Genomic DNA, 17,018 nt, shown 5'->3' on the forward strand with positions numbered 1-17,018 from the left:
ACCAGAAGAGTTATTCGCGACGACATGACTTGTAGCTAGAAGCAGTTGCAAGTAGTTACAAAAAAAAAGCAATATTGCTCTAGCCTTGTGGTTATCGATATTTTATGCCTGTTTACTTCAACGAAATACCAACTCATGGTGACAGATTGCAATGGCCTAGATATGCTCCCCCCATCCTCGCCTTTTTGTACCTACCTACCTAGGTATATATGAAGATCTATCGTTAGTAAGTCTCTCAAGAGACAGGTAGTTAACATTCATCACATATAAGCATATATCTATTCTAGTCTATTCTCTATACATTAAAATGTAGATATATTTGATATCCAGGTAACCGGCTCCAATAGGGGTTGAATCGAGACTTCATCTTCATTAGCTCATCTCACATTATCTTTTTCTCGTCTAGAATAATAGCTTATGGCGCACTTTCTTCGATATTCTTTTGAAGTTTTCGGGTACCTAATGTAGTTCCTAACCTAGCCTAGATGATGATAGTGATGATCTTCGCTCTCGTCTCGGTAGAAATAGGGATAGAGGAAAGGGGAGGGCGTACGGTAGGAGGGTGGGAGAAATTGCTATGCTAATCTATCTAACTACGTGCTATCTACTACGGTTTGTTTTGGTAAACGTAGCAAAAGTATGTTTCCTGGCGCCTAACTTTTCTTTTGCGTATGTGCGAAAAAATAAAAAGCTAGCCCAGGCCTTAATTACCAACCTGGCGGTATCTGTATGAATTATGCCGTCGACGTTGCCATGCCGTTCATCATTCATCCCTATGCGTGGCTTCTTTCATCGACGGCTAGACCGCCATCCCGTATCCACTAGAAAATGCTAACGTTTTTTACGCCTTGTGCGTAACACCTATTTTGCCCGTCCTTCGAATTTGCAACAGCTACGCTGGTCGATAAGCTAAGGGTTTCGTATCGCAACACACATCTTGATGCAGATCCCGGATCCACAGGTACCAATCGCTGTTGACGTTCTCGCCTTCTTCAATTGGCAATAGTTTCATGTGAGATGAGAGACCAATCCTAATCTTGGGGCTTGGTATATCGCTTATTGTACTGAGTATTGGAAGACATGAAAGTGAATCCACTCATGACCTTGCGCAAGTATTGTTGGGCCCGGATTACTCACGCGGTAATCAGCAACACTTCGTTCAAAAAGTGTACGTTGTTCTTAACGTCTGCTGATCTTGAGGCTGCAACTGGCCGAAGAATTGGTCGAACTGAGGGATGATCTGACGGTAAATGCCGAGAGCCTAAATTCTTGTCAGATATTAATTTTATCAGTCAGAGACTTGAGACTGCTCACCTTCTGGAAATCCTCATGGAGGCCGTTCTTGGTCTCACTACGCAACTTTAGATCTCTATATCGAGCAATCGATGTAAAAAAGTGTAGGAGTGATTTCTCCATAGCCATGGGGTTCTTCTCAACAATAGCAGTGAAGCCCCGGAATGCAGTCGCCTTCTCATCCGACGGATCAACCTCATCCATAGAGACGAGGAAATCTTCGGCAAAGTTAGCCAGATGCGGTGCTAGAAGCTCGCCATTACCGAGTCCAAGCCTCCCCAACGCAATCGCGGCATTTTCGGTTACTCCTTTAGGAATGCCTGGGTTAGATACTATTTCTACGAAGCGTTGGAAAAGCTCTGGTACGTAAGGTGCCATATTAGACTTGTGTCGAATGGCGATCTCTCCTGCGGACCAACAGGCATTGTTAATGACACCGAATCCATTCTCAATCTCTTCGTCGATTATGTTGTCCAGATCCAACTGTCTCAACAGTACCGGGAAAATATTCGGCAATGACGATTGCAGTTGCTCGAATACGTACTTAGCACAGTCTCCGAGGAGCGCGTACGCCGATTGTCGTACTTCGTCTGTCGGATCTTCCATGCAGAAGGTCAAGAGCTCGAAAAATGCAGGCTGAGATTCCTGAACAAGTTTGGAAGATTTTGCCGGATTTAGCGCTTGGATAATAGCACTTAGGAGATCCAAGCTCGTAACTAGAAAGTCTTTGTCTGGCGCATCGAGGGATGGGTTATTTGCTAACGCTAGAGATGCCTCTAGGTTTTGATGAATGATGTTGACACAGCGGACAAAAATAGGTTGCGCATAAGGGGTAAACGCATCGTTCAGTGCCATGGCAACATATGACAGGCACTCCAATAGCGGGAAAATCTCTCGGGACTGGTCGGAGACCTTGGTCCACCTCTCGATGAGGGCTGGCATCAGTTCATTGACGAGATCGGGTCGGGCTAAAGCAGGCCCTATGTGTTCGGCTAGCGTCTGTACACAGTCGTAGAGGATATACATATTCCGGTCTTTATACTTCTTGAAGCAACGGACGAATTGCTGAATGATCGGGAGGCTGTAAGGCTCCAATCGCTTACCGGCTTTCTCCTCGAGATTAGCGAAAGCCGACGCACCAGCTTCTTGGACTTTCTTGTTGCTGTCCAGCATTTTTGTCAAGATGCCTTCCATCATGGGCTCGAAGTAAAGTTGCTTTTGTTGCGGGTCTGACAGATCCGCGGCCCAGGAAGAATAACGACCCAACGTCCAGCAGGTAATTTGTCGGACGACGGGCTCGGGATCATCCAGAAGAGAGATCAGGTAAGGTACCAACTGAGGGAGGTGAGGCGTGACAACATTGATACAACCCTCTGCGACAGCGCCAAACGCGAGTACCGCAGCCTCCCGATACGGCCAATCAGCGTGCCTGATATTTTTATTCAGATATGGCATAATGGACTCAAATACCGGGTCCCTAAAATCACGAGCAAAGACATCAAGTGCAGCTGCAGAGCACTTTCGTAAGGTCCATCGCTCATCCGGAGTCGCGTCATCTCCATCATCAAAGTCATCAATCTCGCCTTCCTCCAGGTCGTCATCCATGCTAGCCAATTTCTCATAAGCATTTCCATTCTGGGCGGAATCCGCAGAACCATCTTTGTTAGCTTGTCGCGCCGATGGCTTCTTTGCGAATTGAGGTTTAATATCCTGTTCAAGATCGTCCTCATCCTCGTCGTCAGATGCGCCGCCGAGGAGCGCAATATCCTCAGCGCTATATACCATGCACTGAAGAAGAACTGGGATGATCTTGCTGATGTACGGGGTTAGGGAATGCCAGAGGTGCTCATGTTCGCCTACCGTAAGCCAGAACTCGGCAGCGTCGGTGGCTAAATCCTCATCATCGCTCTGCTGTTGCGTAATAATGTAATCAACAAGGCCGGGGAGATGAGGCTGGATCTTGTCCGGGCGAGACTCAACAAGCTGGGCAAATGCCCTACACACTTGCCTTCGCACATCGTTACTGGAATCCGCTGCGAGTGCGAATAAGTGCTGGAGCAAATCGTCGATGGAGTTAAGCATGGCCTGGGATTTTCGAGGTGTAAAGACATTGATAGCGGTCAAGGCATGAGCGCGAACCTTAGGCAACGAACTCTTAGTAGCCTGAATCAACTTGGGGAGAATGAAGTTAAGCGGTCGTTCACCGTTCAGCTCGCGCTCCAACATCTTAGTGTTGTCTTCGCAAATCTTAGCCATGGCCGCCATAGCACCTTCCTGTGCTTCGTTCGTAATTTGGCCAGACTCGTTGCCGATCATCTTCAAGAGCTCTGGTAGTAGCTCGGGCCAGCTCATTATACCACCTCGACGAATCATCTCAGTTGCGATAACACCTGCGTAATTACGAATCTGAGCATTCTTGTCTTGCAAACACATAGGAATCCCCATCTTAATCAAGGTCAAGCTGCTGTCGGACACTTCTTTGGTGCTCGTCTTGATGTTATTCTTTAACATAATTGCGGCGGAGGACCGTATAAGAAAGTAATCCTCAGCTGAGCACTGCAGGCCACTTGGAGGTTCCTGGCTGGAGAACAGATAGACGAGGTAGTTGTTAATATCGGGAGACGACTTCGCTTGCGTGAGCATCTGCAAGAGAGAAGCTTCGTATTAGCTCGAATTGCTATGACTATTTATATATCAAACCATAGCTATGGCCTGGTCAGGCATCACAAGAGGGATTTCTTACAATCTCGGCCTGTTTCTGCGCAGCTTTATCGAAACCACTGAGAGAATCCTTGAGACAAGCAGCGAGCGTGCTCAAGGACTCGGGCGAGGGTTGCCACGCCATGATGGGCGGCAAGGAAATGAGAATATCGGGATGTGTGCGCGATCGAAATCCCAAGCCTAGATTGAAGGCACTCTTTAAATGCCTATGATCTCACGATGGTAATAAAAGAGAAGAGAGGAGGAGGGAGGAGGGAAGGTAGGAAGATCAAGCGTTGATTGTCAGGAACATGGACTCTGGGACTCTGGGACTCTGGGGATGGTGGGGTCCTAAGGCGATAGACCAGTTGGCGATAATGGAAAATAAGGTGAGATTATGAAAACTGAAGAGTAGAGGGATGGATGATGGATGGAAAGCTTTGACACCTTCTTTGGTCCTTTTCCCTTTTTTCTTCTTGTTTTTTTTTCTTTCTGTCTGTTGTCCTTCAAAGTTCAAAGTTTAGTCTGGATTGTCGCGATGATGCAAAACAGGGCAAATGACCTGTTGCGGCCAATGTCAATTTCCTGCTGGCTTTGCGAGGAGACCGTGACCTTCCGGTTACTGAACCATGATCTAAGGGCTTAAAATCCTCTTTTAGAAAAGGTTAATGGTGGGGTGGTGCTGGGTGTGGCAGCTTTTACGTTAAAACGTGCTTAGCTCTTTTGAGAAGTGCTACCTAGGCGCTTCATAGTATATAGTTAGTATATAGTACCTATCCTACCTAGCAAACCTGGCAAATATATTAAGTCACAGTACATACCTCTTATAAAATAATTGTCCACCGCCCATCTAACCTAGCCATTATCGATACGGAGGCCCCAACCGATTATACTTACCAAAAAGAGCCTGGCAAGGAAGATTTGTTAGTGTAATAGTGTAAGACGCTCATTGTTACAGCGTTTATTATGTACATGCCTTGTACATACATGTACCTAACGTATTTACACTAGAATAATGTACCTATATAAGTACATGTAAGATAAGTACTTCCCAAGATACCTCAAACTATATGAATATGTATAAATAGATAGATATTGTCACAATTTTTGAGACTAGGTAGGTTCACAAAAAATAGGTATGTAAGAAGTTTGAAGAAAAAAAGGATAAAAAAAGATGCAATGCTATATATTACTCCGTAACGCATAACTTTTTGCATTACATATATGCGCCAAGCCAGTATGTAGGTATCTACATGTACCTACCTATATAAAGTCACTCCTCTGAATCTTAAAACTCCGTTATACGCTATTTTCGAATAGATTGAAGGGACGATCGTAACAAGATACATATATTTAGCTTCGTCTAATGTTACCCCTTAATCACCAAGGTCACCAAGGGCAAACAACATCTCGGAACCGGTTGCTTACTAACAACCTGGAAGTTTTCCATAGGACGGATATATGTATAAGACAAGGGCATCAGAACCCCGGTCAAGTTTTGACATGACTCAAAGCCACGAGCTCGCTTCATACTTCATATCTCCTAGTGTCAATAAATGAGCCGGGCAAGCAACACGTGAAGTAAACACCCAGGCTGCCAGGCCAGGCCGGGATCTGCCCGGGCCTTCGTGTACGCAGTGTGCTATGCTGTCGTAACCTGCAAGGTGCCAAGTCGGACTGGAATACGAAGTATGCATACGTATGAGGTCGATAGCATATGCTGAGATGCCACGCACGACAAGCCCCTGTGAAACGAGAATCAATATGGGTGTAATAATGAGCCAAGCTGCCACTGAAGACGGACAGTGTGGATTTAAGGCAGAGGGTACAGTCAGTCAAGCTTAGTTATTATATGCTAAGACGACACCCTATCGATAGATGATTGAGATCCCCAAGCATTCTGTGTCCTTTTATATGGAGTATGTAGTTGACTGTTGGATGGATAGGAAGCGAGTAGGTACTATGTTGAGAGCAATGTATTGTACGGGACATCACCTAATAAACCAACTCTGCCCATTTCTACCTAACGACAGCTTTGCCAGGAGGCTGGGGTCATTGGGTCGAAAAACAGTCCTCACGGGGCCTTTACCAAGAATGAACATGTTCCACAAGATAGCCAGACATCTGCGGTAGCCAGGATGACCAAGCTCTATAGGTAAGTTTGTTGCATTTCCTGAAGCTACTTTGATGGCGGACGTCGTGTGACTCGGGGATCTGCACAGGAGATTATTTGATCCGCCAGCTCTATAAACGGCGCCTTGCTTAGACCCTGGGTTCCATGGCCCTGAAGAGGTTGTGTTGCACGTGTATTGGGATGATCAAGGATTCAGACGTATGCAGATAGCCGCCCGAGCTGCCGATTCGATGCAGATCAGCCGCTGCCCTGAGCAGTAGGCGACAGGGAGGATGGTGATCGAGTATCTTGAGGGCTTCTGTCGAATAATTTCTCGAGGTATAACATCTCTTTCTTATAATCTACATATCACGAATATGTTAAAGCCTTGATATAGGCAAAGTGCTTAGCGCTGTTGTGCATTAAATGTAATCGAACGATGGTAGCCACTAAATAAACACTTGATAGGTAAATGCTTTGAGTAGATAGGAGAGATAGCGTATAATCCTCATCCGAATACCTATAGGATAGATATATTAGAGTAAAGTGATAAAACTTGAAACTGTCGACTCTTTTCAAATCACATTAACGCTAACAAAGTACATATCAGCTAGAACTATATCGATCTTGTTTTGCAACTGTGGTTTATATAGTCTAAAATAACCCAGTAGAGCGAGGATGAGGCAACGCTCCTGGATTTGGCTTTATAGTAAATGTTAAAGCCAAATGAAGACGTAAATAAGTGTAAGACTTGACTAGTTTTAGGATAGACAAAGATACTCATCATAGCAGAGATACCGAGTAGACAATCTATCAAAATTATCAAGGCTTGATTGAAAGTCATCATATTGCTACTTTCATAGAGCTCAACGTCCTCATAGAACAGCCTCACATAGTAACTCATACCTTAGATACATTCTCGTCATCCATACGCACTTAGAGAGCATGATGTGAATCTATAGTCTATTGATCGATGTGACACTCAATGCTCGGGTAACCCTCCAACGGATTACTTAGTATAAGTTATCGGTTTCTGAGAGCTCGTATGCTGGTAGACCCTGGATAGCTTTACAAGCAGTCCGCATATCTGATTTCGTCTTTTGAAATGCCGTAGTTATAGGTTAAGGTTCTGCACAGAAAAATATGTATCTGCTCTTAGGGGCAGTTGCTATACAATGCGAACAGCATTTCTAAGAACTACCCGTTCCGTTTGGTAGGACGTCAGGCGATTTGACGACGACGCCTTGGAGTTTATCAAGCGAAATTTCAACGACTCTTTTCAGAGCTTCCATTTCCTCCTCTACCGTGCCTCCTAGTCCGGTGTTGGCAAAGCTAATGGAATTGCCCACATACACTGGCATTTGTGTCTTCTTGACTAGGATTTTGGCCAGGCGAGTAGTAAACTCTAGCGTTGCTTCTACAGCGAAGATGGTTGTTGAAAGTGGCTGGCTTGGATTATATTTCTAGGGTTATGTATTTCAGTAAATTGCGAATTTACTTATGGCAATAGCAATAGGATTACATACATCGGGCAAAGCGTAGACGAAGGATCCCATTGGCGCTGCTTGGTCTTCCTCATCTGCAGCTACAGTTGTGAGAAACAGCATGATGACTTTTGACTTGATGGTCAAGCGCAGGTGAATCCTCGTATCCAAAGACCGCGGCAGGGGAAATGAGAGCTGGGTGGGTTCATCAATAGTCTCTGCCATTTCGATATGTTTTTACCGCAGAGCAGATTTAACCGTGGTGTTTAACGAAGTCAATAATATTCAAGGGCGGTAGGCAGTAGGCAGTTGTTAGCGGCTAGCGGGTTAGTGGTTAAGGTACAGCCGCGATAGAGCGATAGGGCAGGCGATAGGGGTGTTTAAGTGAGATTTAGCTTAGGTTTAGGGCAGCTAGGTCTTTAACAAATAGGTAACTAGATGTTTGTTATAACTTCCATATGATCCAGTCTACATAGTACTGTCGTACAGAAGGCGATACCCCACATCAGATCTCCAAAACGACACGACTGGGGTTCCACTAGGGGTAACTACATCTACCTAAACTAAGTGTCTTACCTAAGGGTAGGTATCTTGTATGTAGTAAAGTTCCTCCAGGCAATCTCGAAGTTCAACTTTTTACCATCATCTACCTTTCTTACGCTACATGTACATTTCACACGAGATTGTTGCAGACCCTTGAACTTAGAGACATAGTTTGTTATTATGCAATTGGTATAATCTCTATTCTATATTTCCAGCAAAGATGTGCCAAGGTTAAAGAGAGTTCAGTTATTCAAATAGCCGTGTACCCCTCCATCTGGAGATATCCCTCGCTCATATACGATACATAACGGCGGACCCCCACCATTACCTATCGTAACAGTTCCCAATTGGAGGTGTCGATTATATAATAAGACTATTCTTCGTTTGCTAGCTCTTGAATTTGCTATCATCCACCATGGAGTTAGCGAAACAGGCTTACAGAGATGATTCCCAGTGGAATGGGGTCGAAGAGGCCATCGAAGACCCAGAGGAAATCAGAGTCATATTCTGCGCCCTCGATTCTTTTAGGTTAGTAATACGAGGTTGTTGTGATGTTGTTGTGTTGTTGTTGTGTTGTTGTTGTGTTGTGTTGTTGTTGAATATTGTTTGTTAAGTGAGGTCGCTCATCCGCACACGCTTCTAACCCGTTTATATATACTAACAAATCTCATATAGCCAATACGCGAAGACGGCGCACCTAAACTGCACCCATCTTCGTAGACAGGCGTTCTACGCTCTCCCTCAGGCCCATTGGCAATTGCTCGCTCAGCCGCCTTTTTCGTATCTAGATACGTTAAATCGCATAGACGATGCTATTGAGAGCAATGCGGAGCTAGCCCGCATCATCGTCAAGGTTGGCTTAAAATCCTTTGGCGTACTTGAAGCTGTCTCGGAAAAGGAGCTCACTATGCCCGAGGAATGGTCTGGTGTTGCCAAATATAATGATCTGGATAAGGCCCGGAGCACTATTAGGCAATTCTACCGTGACTGGTCTGCCGAGGGTGCTATTGAACGTGATGCCTGTTACGGACCTATATACCGCGCGCTAAATGATGAGAGGGCAAGACATCCTAACCGACAGCCGATGAAAGTTTTGGTACCTGGCGCCGGGCTGGGACGACTAGTCTTTGATCTCTGCCGGACGGGGTACCATACCGAAGGCAACGAGATTTCCTACCATCAACTGTTGGCATCGTCGTACATTCTTAACTCTACCGAAACCGCTGGCCAACACACTATATTTCCATGGATCCACTCCTTCTCAAACCACAAGAGTCGCGATAATCAATTTAAATCTTACAAAATCCCAGATATTCACCCCCAGACGACATTGGCGGGGACAAGGGAAATCGGCTCCATGGAAATGTGTGCCGCAGATTTTCTCTGCCTGTACGGAGATGAAAGCCACAAAGATACTTACGATGCCGTAGCTTCCGTCTTTTTCCTTGACACGGCGCCAAATCTGATTCGCTACCTCGAAGTAATAAGAAATTGTTTGAAACCTGGTGGTGTTCTTATCAATGTTGGACCTCTGTTATGGCATTGGGAGAATCACGTCCCCGGCCATCACGGATATGATGGAGACGGTGATTACGATGAAAACAATACTTCAGGCATTGCAGACCCCGGAAGTTTCGAGCTTACCGATGACGAAGTTGTCGCGTTGGTGGAGCGTATGGGTTTTATCCTGGAGAAACGAGAAACAGACCTACACGCCCCTTACGTGCAGGATTCTCAGAGCATGCTGCAAACGGTATATAAAGCTAGCCACTGGGTCGCGCGAAAGCCGGAAGACGAATCTAATTTGATGTCTGAAATCTAGACCTGCATATTGGTGGAATCCGGGACGCATCGCATCTGGTATCGCAGCTTGATTTTTGCAATGATATTATCTAGACATACCTAGCATTGTAGACCTAGATCCTAGATCAAGGTACATAAAGAATGAGAACATGTGTAATGGCTCGAATATCATTAATCATGGTAAACAAAAACTCCTGCTACACTGGCTATGCCACCAATACTATACATACAGATCATAGCTTAGGCTCCGCCGACCCGGCTTCTAGGGAGTGCGTATCCCACAACGCACCACCATCTATCTGTATCGTCGCGCCGTTAACATGCGATCCTGCCCGACTCGACAGATAAACGACCACGCCGGCGATATCCTCAGGCCTACCGAGCCGCCTGTTCGGGTTGCGCGCAGCGTACTTCTCGAGGCCGCCCGTCATGGACAACAAACCCGTCGCCATCTTAGTCGGGAACCAGCCGGGGCAGATAGAATTAACAAGAATATGGCGCGGCCCCAGCTCGAGCGCCAGATTGCGGCCCAGCGCAATGACAGCCGCCTTGCTCGCGCTATAGCCAAGCGTAGCCTGCGGGCCCGTGGTGCCGACGCCCAAGCCGGCGACGCTCGAGGTGATGATGACGCGGCTGGGGTCCTCGACGGTGGCGCGCTTCTCCAGCAGCGGCGCGAACTTCTGGATGCACAGGAAGACGCCCTTGACGTTCAGGTCCATGACCTTCTGGAACGCGCTGTCGGGGTGCGTGTCGAAGGCCTCGCCCCAGGTGGCGCCCGCGTTCGCGAACAGGATGTCGACGTGCTCGGTGTGCTGGGAGACCTGGGCCACGAGGGACTCGACGCCGGCGAGGGTGCTGCTGTCGGCGGGGACGGAGATGGCGCGGGCGCCGGGCTGCAGGTTCGGCAGGGCGTTGAGCTGGGCGACGGCGGCGTCGCAGGCTTTGGCTTTGCGCGAGGTGATGAAGACTTTGGAGCAGCCGGCTTGGAGGAAGCTGGCGTGTGGGTAGGTAGAGGTTAGCGACGATGCGAGAGGGGAGTGTTGTGTAATTGCAATTGTAATTGTAACTGGAATTGTAAACTTATGGGCATAACTCACGCTGAAGCTCCGTTTAAACCCAGACCTCGAGAGCCGCCTGTGACGACGGCGACTTTACCCTTGAGGGAGAAGAGCGACGGGAAGTCGGTAAGAGCTGCTTCGGCCATGATGTAATGTTATCTTCGAAAGTAGAAGTATATGTAGAAGTATAGGCAGCGTGATAGAATATATTCTAGTTGATCCGATGGCGAAAGAAAATAGTCGTTGGTTGGTATATTGGAACACTCTTCTCTCTATCGAAAAAAAAAAAAACAAGTCTCGTCGTTATAATTCTTGACTAGGTAGGTTAGGTAATTATTAAAACAAGAAGTTCAATGTCAGGACCATTGGACAATGTAAGTCAATTCAATAACCTAGTTGCACCTCCTATCGATAGTGATGACCGAGGAGTTTGCGGGGACGTGCCGAGGTTCCCCAACGGAGATGGGCCGGGATGAGGTTAGATTCAAGATCTTGCACGGATGGAATCATCCTCTCCTCTTACTACATATGTACATGGTAGGTTCATGGTATTATCAAACAACAACTAACCTAGGTTACCTAGTTATATTGGAATTGTTGGAGGAAATTTAATTTGTGTAATATCCATCTAGAGGATTTACTATGTATACGAATATGCCAAGCGTAAATGTGATATGTCTTTCCCATAGGTATCCAGAAGTCTTATGTAGACATTGGAACTTAGACAAAACATTCCCTTATCAATATATCTTCATATAGATCAGACACCTACCACCACTTCTCGCACAGCACCCGATGGGGTTCCATCCCCAACCCAGCCTTCGTATCAGTCAACTTCAGCACGAACTCATCCGTCATAGTAGGCACACCGCATACATACACAACCGCATTCTTCCTCTCCTCAGCATCACCCACCGCCACCGCAATATCATCGACCGTCATCCTCCGCGCTTGAAACGACACATCACTCTCTCTTCCCTCGCCCTCGCCCTCGCCCTCTCCCGCACAATGCACAACCCCATCCCCTTCATCCCCACTCCCACCCGTAAGAAACAGCCTTAGCTGCCCCTTCACCCTCCCCGAAGCAAATATCCCAGCCAGCCTCTCCACAAACTGCAAGCGGTCCGCGTGTCTACCTCCCGACCCATCATCTTTCAGCGAGTACAAAAACTGTACCTGGAACAGCGCATCCGCGCCCGTCTCCGCGATACTCGAGAGCATGCTCATCAGAGGATTAATCCCCACGCCGCCAGCGACGAAGACCACATGTCTTAGAGCTTGCACATCGATACCCGCGGGCGGCCACACGAAGCTACCTCCGACGCGGACCCGTAGTTCCGCATAGGTAATCTCATCTGGGTTCTGCCATAGCCACGCCGCGGGCGGATCAACCGACTTTTGTACCGCGAGCTCTACGTACCCCGGACTTTGAGCATGTGCTGATCCTGGGGAGAGATGGGGCCGTGCCAGAGACGGCGGCGAGGTGATGGTGTATCCGCCCGCCTTGGATACGCCCGGCACGAAAACGTCGAGCCATTGACCCGGTAAGAACTATATTGTAGAAAAATAACGATACGTGTAAGAAGGTAATAAAATCGTTGCATAGTGCTTGCATCAAATAACATGCAAGGGGCTAGAAAGCAGAACATACCCGAAGAGGGGCCGACAGCTCAAGGCGGAAGAGTCTGATTTGGTCATTGATCTCGTCGATCTTAGTCAACGTGACGATGTGTAGGGACTTGTCAATACACGTTAGTAGACGATCCAGTAAACAAAATTATTATTAGTTTGGGTAAATATACCTCGTCCCGCGGTTCCGCTGCCGTCCTTTCTAGGTGGCTAGGCTTCGGTTCAGCCATGTTGGTGAGATAATAGCACAGTATTTCAAGTCAGCGGAGCGAAGTACGCTTTTGACAGTGTCGACTAAGGTATTAGATAGTATTAAAGATATTACTCATGAGTTGTTGCAGGTTTAAAGTAAAGTACGTGATCATTGCGTAGTAATATATGAGTTGAGGTTCTGGTAAACCCCAATGCAGCCAGCGGGGTTTAGATTACTAGTAAGACGTAGTAGATATCAAACAATTGCTTAAGTCGCACCATCAATTACAATTCATACGGATTAATATATATAAGCAAGCAGGTAGTCTTAGATGCCAATTTGCATATGGCGTAGTCGATTCCGTATACCTAGGTAGGTACCTACCTACGTATCTAAGCTACAGAAGTTAATAGTGCCTATACGAGCTAAGTTTCTCTGGCGCAGATTCAGTTATAGCAACATTACGCTCGACAATCGGCAATATGCAACAGCCTATCTAGATCCAGTTACCCGCAGGGGCTTCGTTTATGTATCTAGTGTCGTGTGTAGCACTTGCTCGGACGTCGCGAGGAACAGCTTTGCCGCCAGAACCTTTGATATCTTCATCGTCTCCCTGGCGGACAGGAAGTTCTATCATCGAAGAACGACCGGGGAGCTTTTCTGGACGTGGGCTCCATGGGTCCTTTCCTGGTCTACCTTCATGTCGCAAGGGTGATGGGGTCTGCCCAAGCCACTCTCCTTCGGTGACTTTTAGCTTGCCAACATCAGGGAAGCTTACATCGTTAAGCAAGTTTGCCTGCGACTTGGAGAGTGGCAGCTTGGCCTTAGATTTTGGTGATGGCTGAGCGATGGGAGAGTCAAATTGGTTAAGCTGCCGTTCAAGTACGCTGCCAGTCGTTGGAACATAGCCGGTCGGGGAAGGCCGTGCTGGTGAATTCGACGCTTCGGTAGAGTCCAATGAGGCTGCATAGTCCGAAGGCGACTCATCCTCCGGTTCGTAGGCATTCACATCTCTCAATTCCAATGCTTTAATTGACGCAGATGGTAGGAAGACCGACTGCGCCGTACCCAGCTTTATCTCCTCGTTCTCGAACTCTTCGCTCTTGACGTATCGTTTTAGAGACGGGGTCAGAGATGGGCAGCTAGAACGAAGTGAACTCTTGGAAGCCTGCCTAGAACTTGTCTTGGGAAGCTCTGGCAATGGCCTTTGTAGCAACTTAGCTAAAAAAGCCTTCCTCTTTGCCTTATCCACATCTTCAACGACAGTAGCAGGTGAGTGAGCCCCCGTGAGTTGCGGGGGGCTTCTCAAGGAGTATTCCTCTACTTTAGGAACTTCCGACGGGTCCGAAATAGCCATGCTAACGGGCTTGATGTGATCGTCGAACACGTTATCATCGAGGAACTCTACGCCGATAGCGAGTTGATGCGCGGGTGGAGAGGAGGTCGCATGGGCAGACTTCTCTCGAAATTCGGGGCCTGATGAGTTACTTGAATTTAGAGATGCCGGTCGAAATCCCGTTTCGTACTTCGGTATCAAGTTTCGCTGCACGAGATATTGAACGGATCGGTAATAAAAACAAAATGTCGCGTAAGGCGAATCTCTTGCATCCTCCAAATGGTATTCGTAGAAGGTAGCATCTTGAGGATTATCAACCAAGCCGCCACTAGGTGACCTGAAGACGATTAGCTAAAGGAACTAATATATAGGAGACGTTATTTAAGTAGCCTACGTGATTCCACGACGTTCTTGGCGAAGGTGTGAATAGGGGTCTAATTCGACGGCGATGCGCTTTCGTCCTCGACAGCGAAAGACTTGGACCTCGATCAAGCCACCATCTTCAGAAGTCAAAGTCTGGTCGAGGCCATGCACGAAATGGAAATATCGCGTCTCTATGCCTATAGGGGTGTTGCCGTTCTTGTCTCTCAAACCATCACCAGGCTCGAAGAGGCTTCTCGACACACTCCCTGTTGCACAATAAGTGGTGTCGATACCCCAGGAGACAGCAGGATGGCCATTGATAATCATCTTAAAAAAGACGAATCTTGAAGGTGGTGCTGGCTGATGAATGAGGTATTTGAGCCGAAACTGAGAACCTGAGAGCCAGTTTAGATTGGATATATCAATGATTTGAAATATCAGGGGTAAGACTTACCAGGGCTTGAAGGAATATAGACCGATACGCGGGGGTTAGATTTCTTCAGGGTGGGCTCGGCATTAGGATAGTTAGAGGAAGAAGAAAGGTGCAAGCCATTTCGCACCTTATCTCTTAGATCGTGGCAACCAGGACCAACCCTTGTGAGACGAACAGACGATCCATCCGGGTGAGGATACTCGGGTAGCCTCTTAATATCCGAGCTGGCTACGATGGATATCTCAATGCCACGAAGAGAGGGCATGTTGGCAAAACAACGAGCGTGAAACACGCCTATATGTCCAAGGATGCAGGTACGATACCACCGAATCGATGAAAAAAGGGAGAAGTCAGAGATATTTGAAGATGGTAGAAAGGAAGAGTAAGCGCATTTAACAAAGCAGTTTGGTGGGCAGCAAGGAAAGTGCGTGTATGTGAATCACGGGCGGCTGCAATAACGGCTTGCTCTTGCCTAGGTATCTCTTGGACGTGCCTACCTTATAATATACCTTACATATGTGCCTAATGTAGTGGCTACAGGTAAGTGACTACCTACATGTAGATGTACACATGTACGCACTTGCCCATCTTATGATAACAATGTAGACATGCTTGCACACGTGTATTTTTTTCTGTTTGTATAGCTTCATCTCTTAGAGTAATGAATGTATAATGGTTTTTCATCCGAAATCGAGATATGCCTGGCTAAACAATCTCATTAAACTTACTAAGCCTGCAAATATGAGCCTGGGCTAGAGCTGGCCAGCATTAAACCTTCATCGTGTGTATGAGTCGCAGTGGTGATTTAGTGATACAGAGTTGGTATCATTATAACGTATACCGATGCTTCTATATTTGTGCCTTGGGTTAGGAATATCTGAGCAATATTGGTCCCTGATATCTGTAGCAAGGCTGCGGTCATCCTAAGCAACTGATCCCGCTGATATAAAGGACGCCTATTTCGGGTTTCGTTGATCCTTGAATTCATATGCATCGAAGACCTTAAGACCTTGTACGTACACAGCTCTGCCTCTTTTTTGAAGCATCGTAATCATCCGCCAAGGACCTGTTTCGTATCCTCCTCCTTGCCCAACAGGCCTAGGTTCCTTATTTGACCAGCACTTGGCGCATTCTCTCGTGCTGACGATGCTTCTGCCTTTCGATATGCAGCTTGCAATGCTCTTACTCTCGTAGCCTATTCCGTTTAACAAACTTTAGTCAGTCGTCCGGCTAGCAAGTGGCTATAGGTAAATCAGGTTGGATTCTAACCTCCTTCTTGTGATGTAAGCACTCGTAGTAGTCCTCTAGAACGGGCGCGCACTTCTTCTTCCCCGAGTCGTCCTCTGCCGAGGTATTCACAACGTAGCAAGCTAGAACCTCTTGCCAGAAGGGAAAGCACCGGCCCGGACCTATTCACCCAAAATATGTTAGCACTTCCGAACCATTGGATATTCTTTGATATACGGACCGCCATGAAGACCGTATCCGGATGACATGGCGTCGAGCTATGCGTGTGGAAGTAGACGTCGCTCGGTGGTTATGGGAGGGAAAACGCGCACTCAATTGCGGTTGCTGAGACAGATTAGGTTATGTCGTTCAAGTGCTCCAGGGCCCTGCGACGTTCCGACGAATGATGCTGTATCCTGGACGAATTAGATAAGCTTTGGGTCTGACGAATTAAGAGGTGGCCGTTCTTAAAGCTTGACCTGACTAACTGTATGTGGTTTAGACGTGGGTAGTTGCAGCTTAAAGTGGTCTGTGCATTAGACTTGTGAAAGCATTTGGTATACCTACCTATGGCAATGCTTTATAAAATACCTCTTGTATGATTAAACCTTCAAAATGAGCAATGATTGGTTTTAATTGCTAGGAACAACCCTAATTGGAATACATATCAGTCTACCTATATTACGAATTTCTAATCATGTGCATGTATAAGTGCATGTATAAGCCGTGTATGTTTTGTTTCTTTTTCTTTTTCTTCCATGTCATGATAACATGTACGTCATATTTGGAGATGCATGGGCTAGGTACATGAACTTACATAGGTCCTGCCCGAAAGCCACATGC

At 46.8% G+C, this 17,018-nt stretch overlaps 7 protein-coding genes across 7 annotated transcripts; 1 reads left to right on the top strand and 6 right to left on the bottom strand.

The window, feature by feature from the left end:
• Window positions 1-926: 926 nt before the first annotated feature.
• Window positions 927-4,138, bottom strand: F4813DRAFT_401448 (armadillo-type protein; the record flags this gene model as incomplete). The annotated part of the gene is made up of 3 exons (XM_049248405.1): window positions 927-1,261; window positions 1,315-3,936; window positions 4,037-4,138. The coding sequence occupies 3 exons, from the start codon at window positions 4,136-4,138 to the stop codon at window positions 1,160-1,162; spliced, it is 2,826 nt and encodes a 941-aa protein (XP_049101904.1). The 3' UTR covers window positions 927-1,159.
• A 2,621-nt stretch (window positions 4,139-6,759) lies between these two features.
• F4813DRAFT_352504 (uncharacterized protein) lies at window positions 6,760-8,071 on the bottom strand. The gene is made up of 2 exons (XM_049242526.1): window positions 7,633-8,071; window positions 6,760-7,569 (listed from the first exon to the last, which is right to left on the bottom strand). The coding sequence occupies exons 1-2, from the start codon at window positions 7,813-7,815 to the stop codon at window positions 7,297-7,299; spliced, it is 456 nt and encodes a 151-aa protein (XP_049101905.1). The 5' UTR covers window positions 7,816-8,071; the 3' UTR covers window positions 6,760-7,296.
• A 162-nt stretch (window positions 8,072-8,233) lies between these two features.
• F4813DRAFT_329803 (N2227-domain-containing protein) lies at window positions 8,234-10,106 on the top strand. Its single transcript, XM_049241117.1, has 2 exons — window positions 8,234-8,661; window positions 8,809-10,106. Exons 1-2 carry the CDS (start codon window positions 8,549-8,551, stop codon window positions 9,953-9,955), a joined length of 1,260 nt encoding a protein of 419 aa, XP_049101906.1. The 5' UTR covers window positions 8,234-8,548; the 3' UTR covers window positions 9,956-10,106.
• Window positions 10,063-11,401, bottom strand: F4813DRAFT_329806 (NAD(P)-binding protein). The gene is made up of 2 exons (XM_049241118.1): window positions 11,034-11,401; window positions 10,063-10,929 (listed from the first exon to the last, which is right to left on the bottom strand). The coding sequence occupies exons 1-2, from the start codon at window positions 11,138-11,140 to the stop codon at window positions 10,170-10,172; spliced, it is 867 nt and encodes a 288-aa protein (XP_049101907.1). The 5' UTR covers window positions 11,141-11,401; the 3' UTR covers window positions 10,063-10,169.
• A 129-nt stretch (window positions 11,402-11,530) lies between these two features.
• F4813DRAFT_401452 (uncharacterized protein) lies at window positions 11,531-12,853 on the bottom strand (the record flags this gene model as incomplete). The annotated part of the gene is made up of 3 exons (XM_049248406.1): window positions 11,531-12,545; window positions 12,646-12,732; window positions 12,797-12,853. 3 exons carry the CDS (start codon window positions 12,851-12,853, stop codon window positions 11,763-11,765), a joined length of 927 nt encoding a protein of 308 aa, XP_049101908.1. The 3' UTR covers window positions 11,531-11,762.
• Window positions 12,854-13,118: 265 nt separating this feature from the next.
• F4813DRAFT_329835 (uncharacterized protein) lies at window positions 13,119-15,483 on the bottom strand. Its single transcript, XM_049241119.1, has 3 exons — window positions 14,970-15,483; window positions 14,547-14,910; window positions 13,119-14,489 (listed from the first exon to the last, which is right to left on the bottom strand). The coding sequence occupies exons 1-3, from the start codon at window positions 15,211-15,213 to the stop codon at window positions 13,313-13,315; spliced, it is 1,785 nt and encodes a 594-aa protein (XP_049101909.1). The 5' UTR covers window positions 15,214-15,483; the 3' UTR covers window positions 13,119-13,312.
• On the bottom strand, window positions 15,456-16,684 carry F4813DRAFT_352514 (uncharacterized protein). Its single transcript, XM_049242527.1, has 3 exons — window positions 16,417-16,684; window positions 16,218-16,357; window positions 15,456-16,143 (listed from the first exon to the last, which is right to left on the bottom strand). Exons 1-3 carry the CDS (start codon window positions 16,442-16,444, stop codon window positions 16,000-16,002), a joined length of 312 nt encoding a protein of 103 aa, XP_049101910.1. The 5' UTR covers window positions 16,445-16,684; the 3' UTR covers window positions 15,456-15,999.
• Between the last annotated feature and the right edge of the window lie 334 nt (window positions 16,685-17,018).

Source organism: Daldinia decipiens (assembly GCF_022478715.1).
Source record: "Daldinia decipiens strain CBS 113046 unplaced genomic scaffold F4813scaffold_8, whole genome shotgun sequence".
Classification (NCBI taxonomy): Eukaryota; Fungi; Ascomycota; class Sordariomycetes; order Xylariales; family Hypoxylaceae; genus Daldinia; species Daldinia decipiens.

Bases quoted from the DNA above. Each gene is read 5' to 3' on its own strand.
- F4813DRAFT_352514 (XM_049242527.1), bottom strand. From the start codon at position 16,444: ATGTCATCCGGATACGGTCTTCATGGCG. The intron at 16,358-16,416 runs GTCCGTATATCA...TTGGGTGAATAG, and splicing joins CGGATACGGTCTTCATGGCG to GTCCGGGCCGGTGCTTTCCC. The intron at 16,144-16,217 runs GTTAGAATCCAA...TAAACGGAATAG, and splicing joins GCTTACATCACAAGAAGGAG to GCTACGAGAGTAAGAGCATT.
- F4813DRAFT_352504 (XM_049242526.1), bottom strand. From the start codon at position 7,815: ATGGCAGAGACTATTGATGAACCCACCCAGCTCTCATTTCCCCTGCCG. The intron at 7,570-7,632 runs GTATGTAATCCT...ACATAACCCTAG, and splicing joins TCGTCTACGCTTTGCCCGAT to AAATATAATCCAAGCCAGCC.
- F4813DRAFT_329835 (XM_049241119.1), bottom strand. From the start codon at position 15,213: ATGCCCTCTCTTCGTGGCATTGAGATATCCATCGTAGCCAGCTCGGAT. The intron at 14,911-14,969 runs GTAAGTCTTACC...ACTGGCTCTCAG, and splicing joins CTATATTCCTTCAAGCCCTG to GTTCTCAGTTTCGGCTCAAA. The intron at 14,490-14,546 runs GTAGGCTACTTA...AATCGTCTTCAG, and splicing joins CAAGAACGTCGTGGAATCAC to GTCACCTAGTGGCGGCTTGG.
- F4813DRAFT_329806 (XM_049241118.1), bottom strand. From the start codon at position 11,140: ATGGCCGAAGCAGCTCTTACCGACTTCCCGTCGCTCTTCTCCCTCAAG. The intron at 10,930-11,033 runs GTGAGTTATGCC...CCCACACGCCAG, and splicing joins GGTTTAAACGGAGCTTCAGC to CTTCCTCCAAGCCGGCTGCT.
- F4813DRAFT_329803 (XM_049241117.1), top strand. From the start codon at position 8,549: ATGGAGTTAGCGAAACAGGCTTACAGAGATGATTCCCAGTGGAATGGG. The intron at 8,662-8,808 runs GTTAGTAATACG...AATCTCATATAG, and splicing joins TGCGCCCTCGATTCTTTTAG to CCAATACGCGAAGACGGCGC.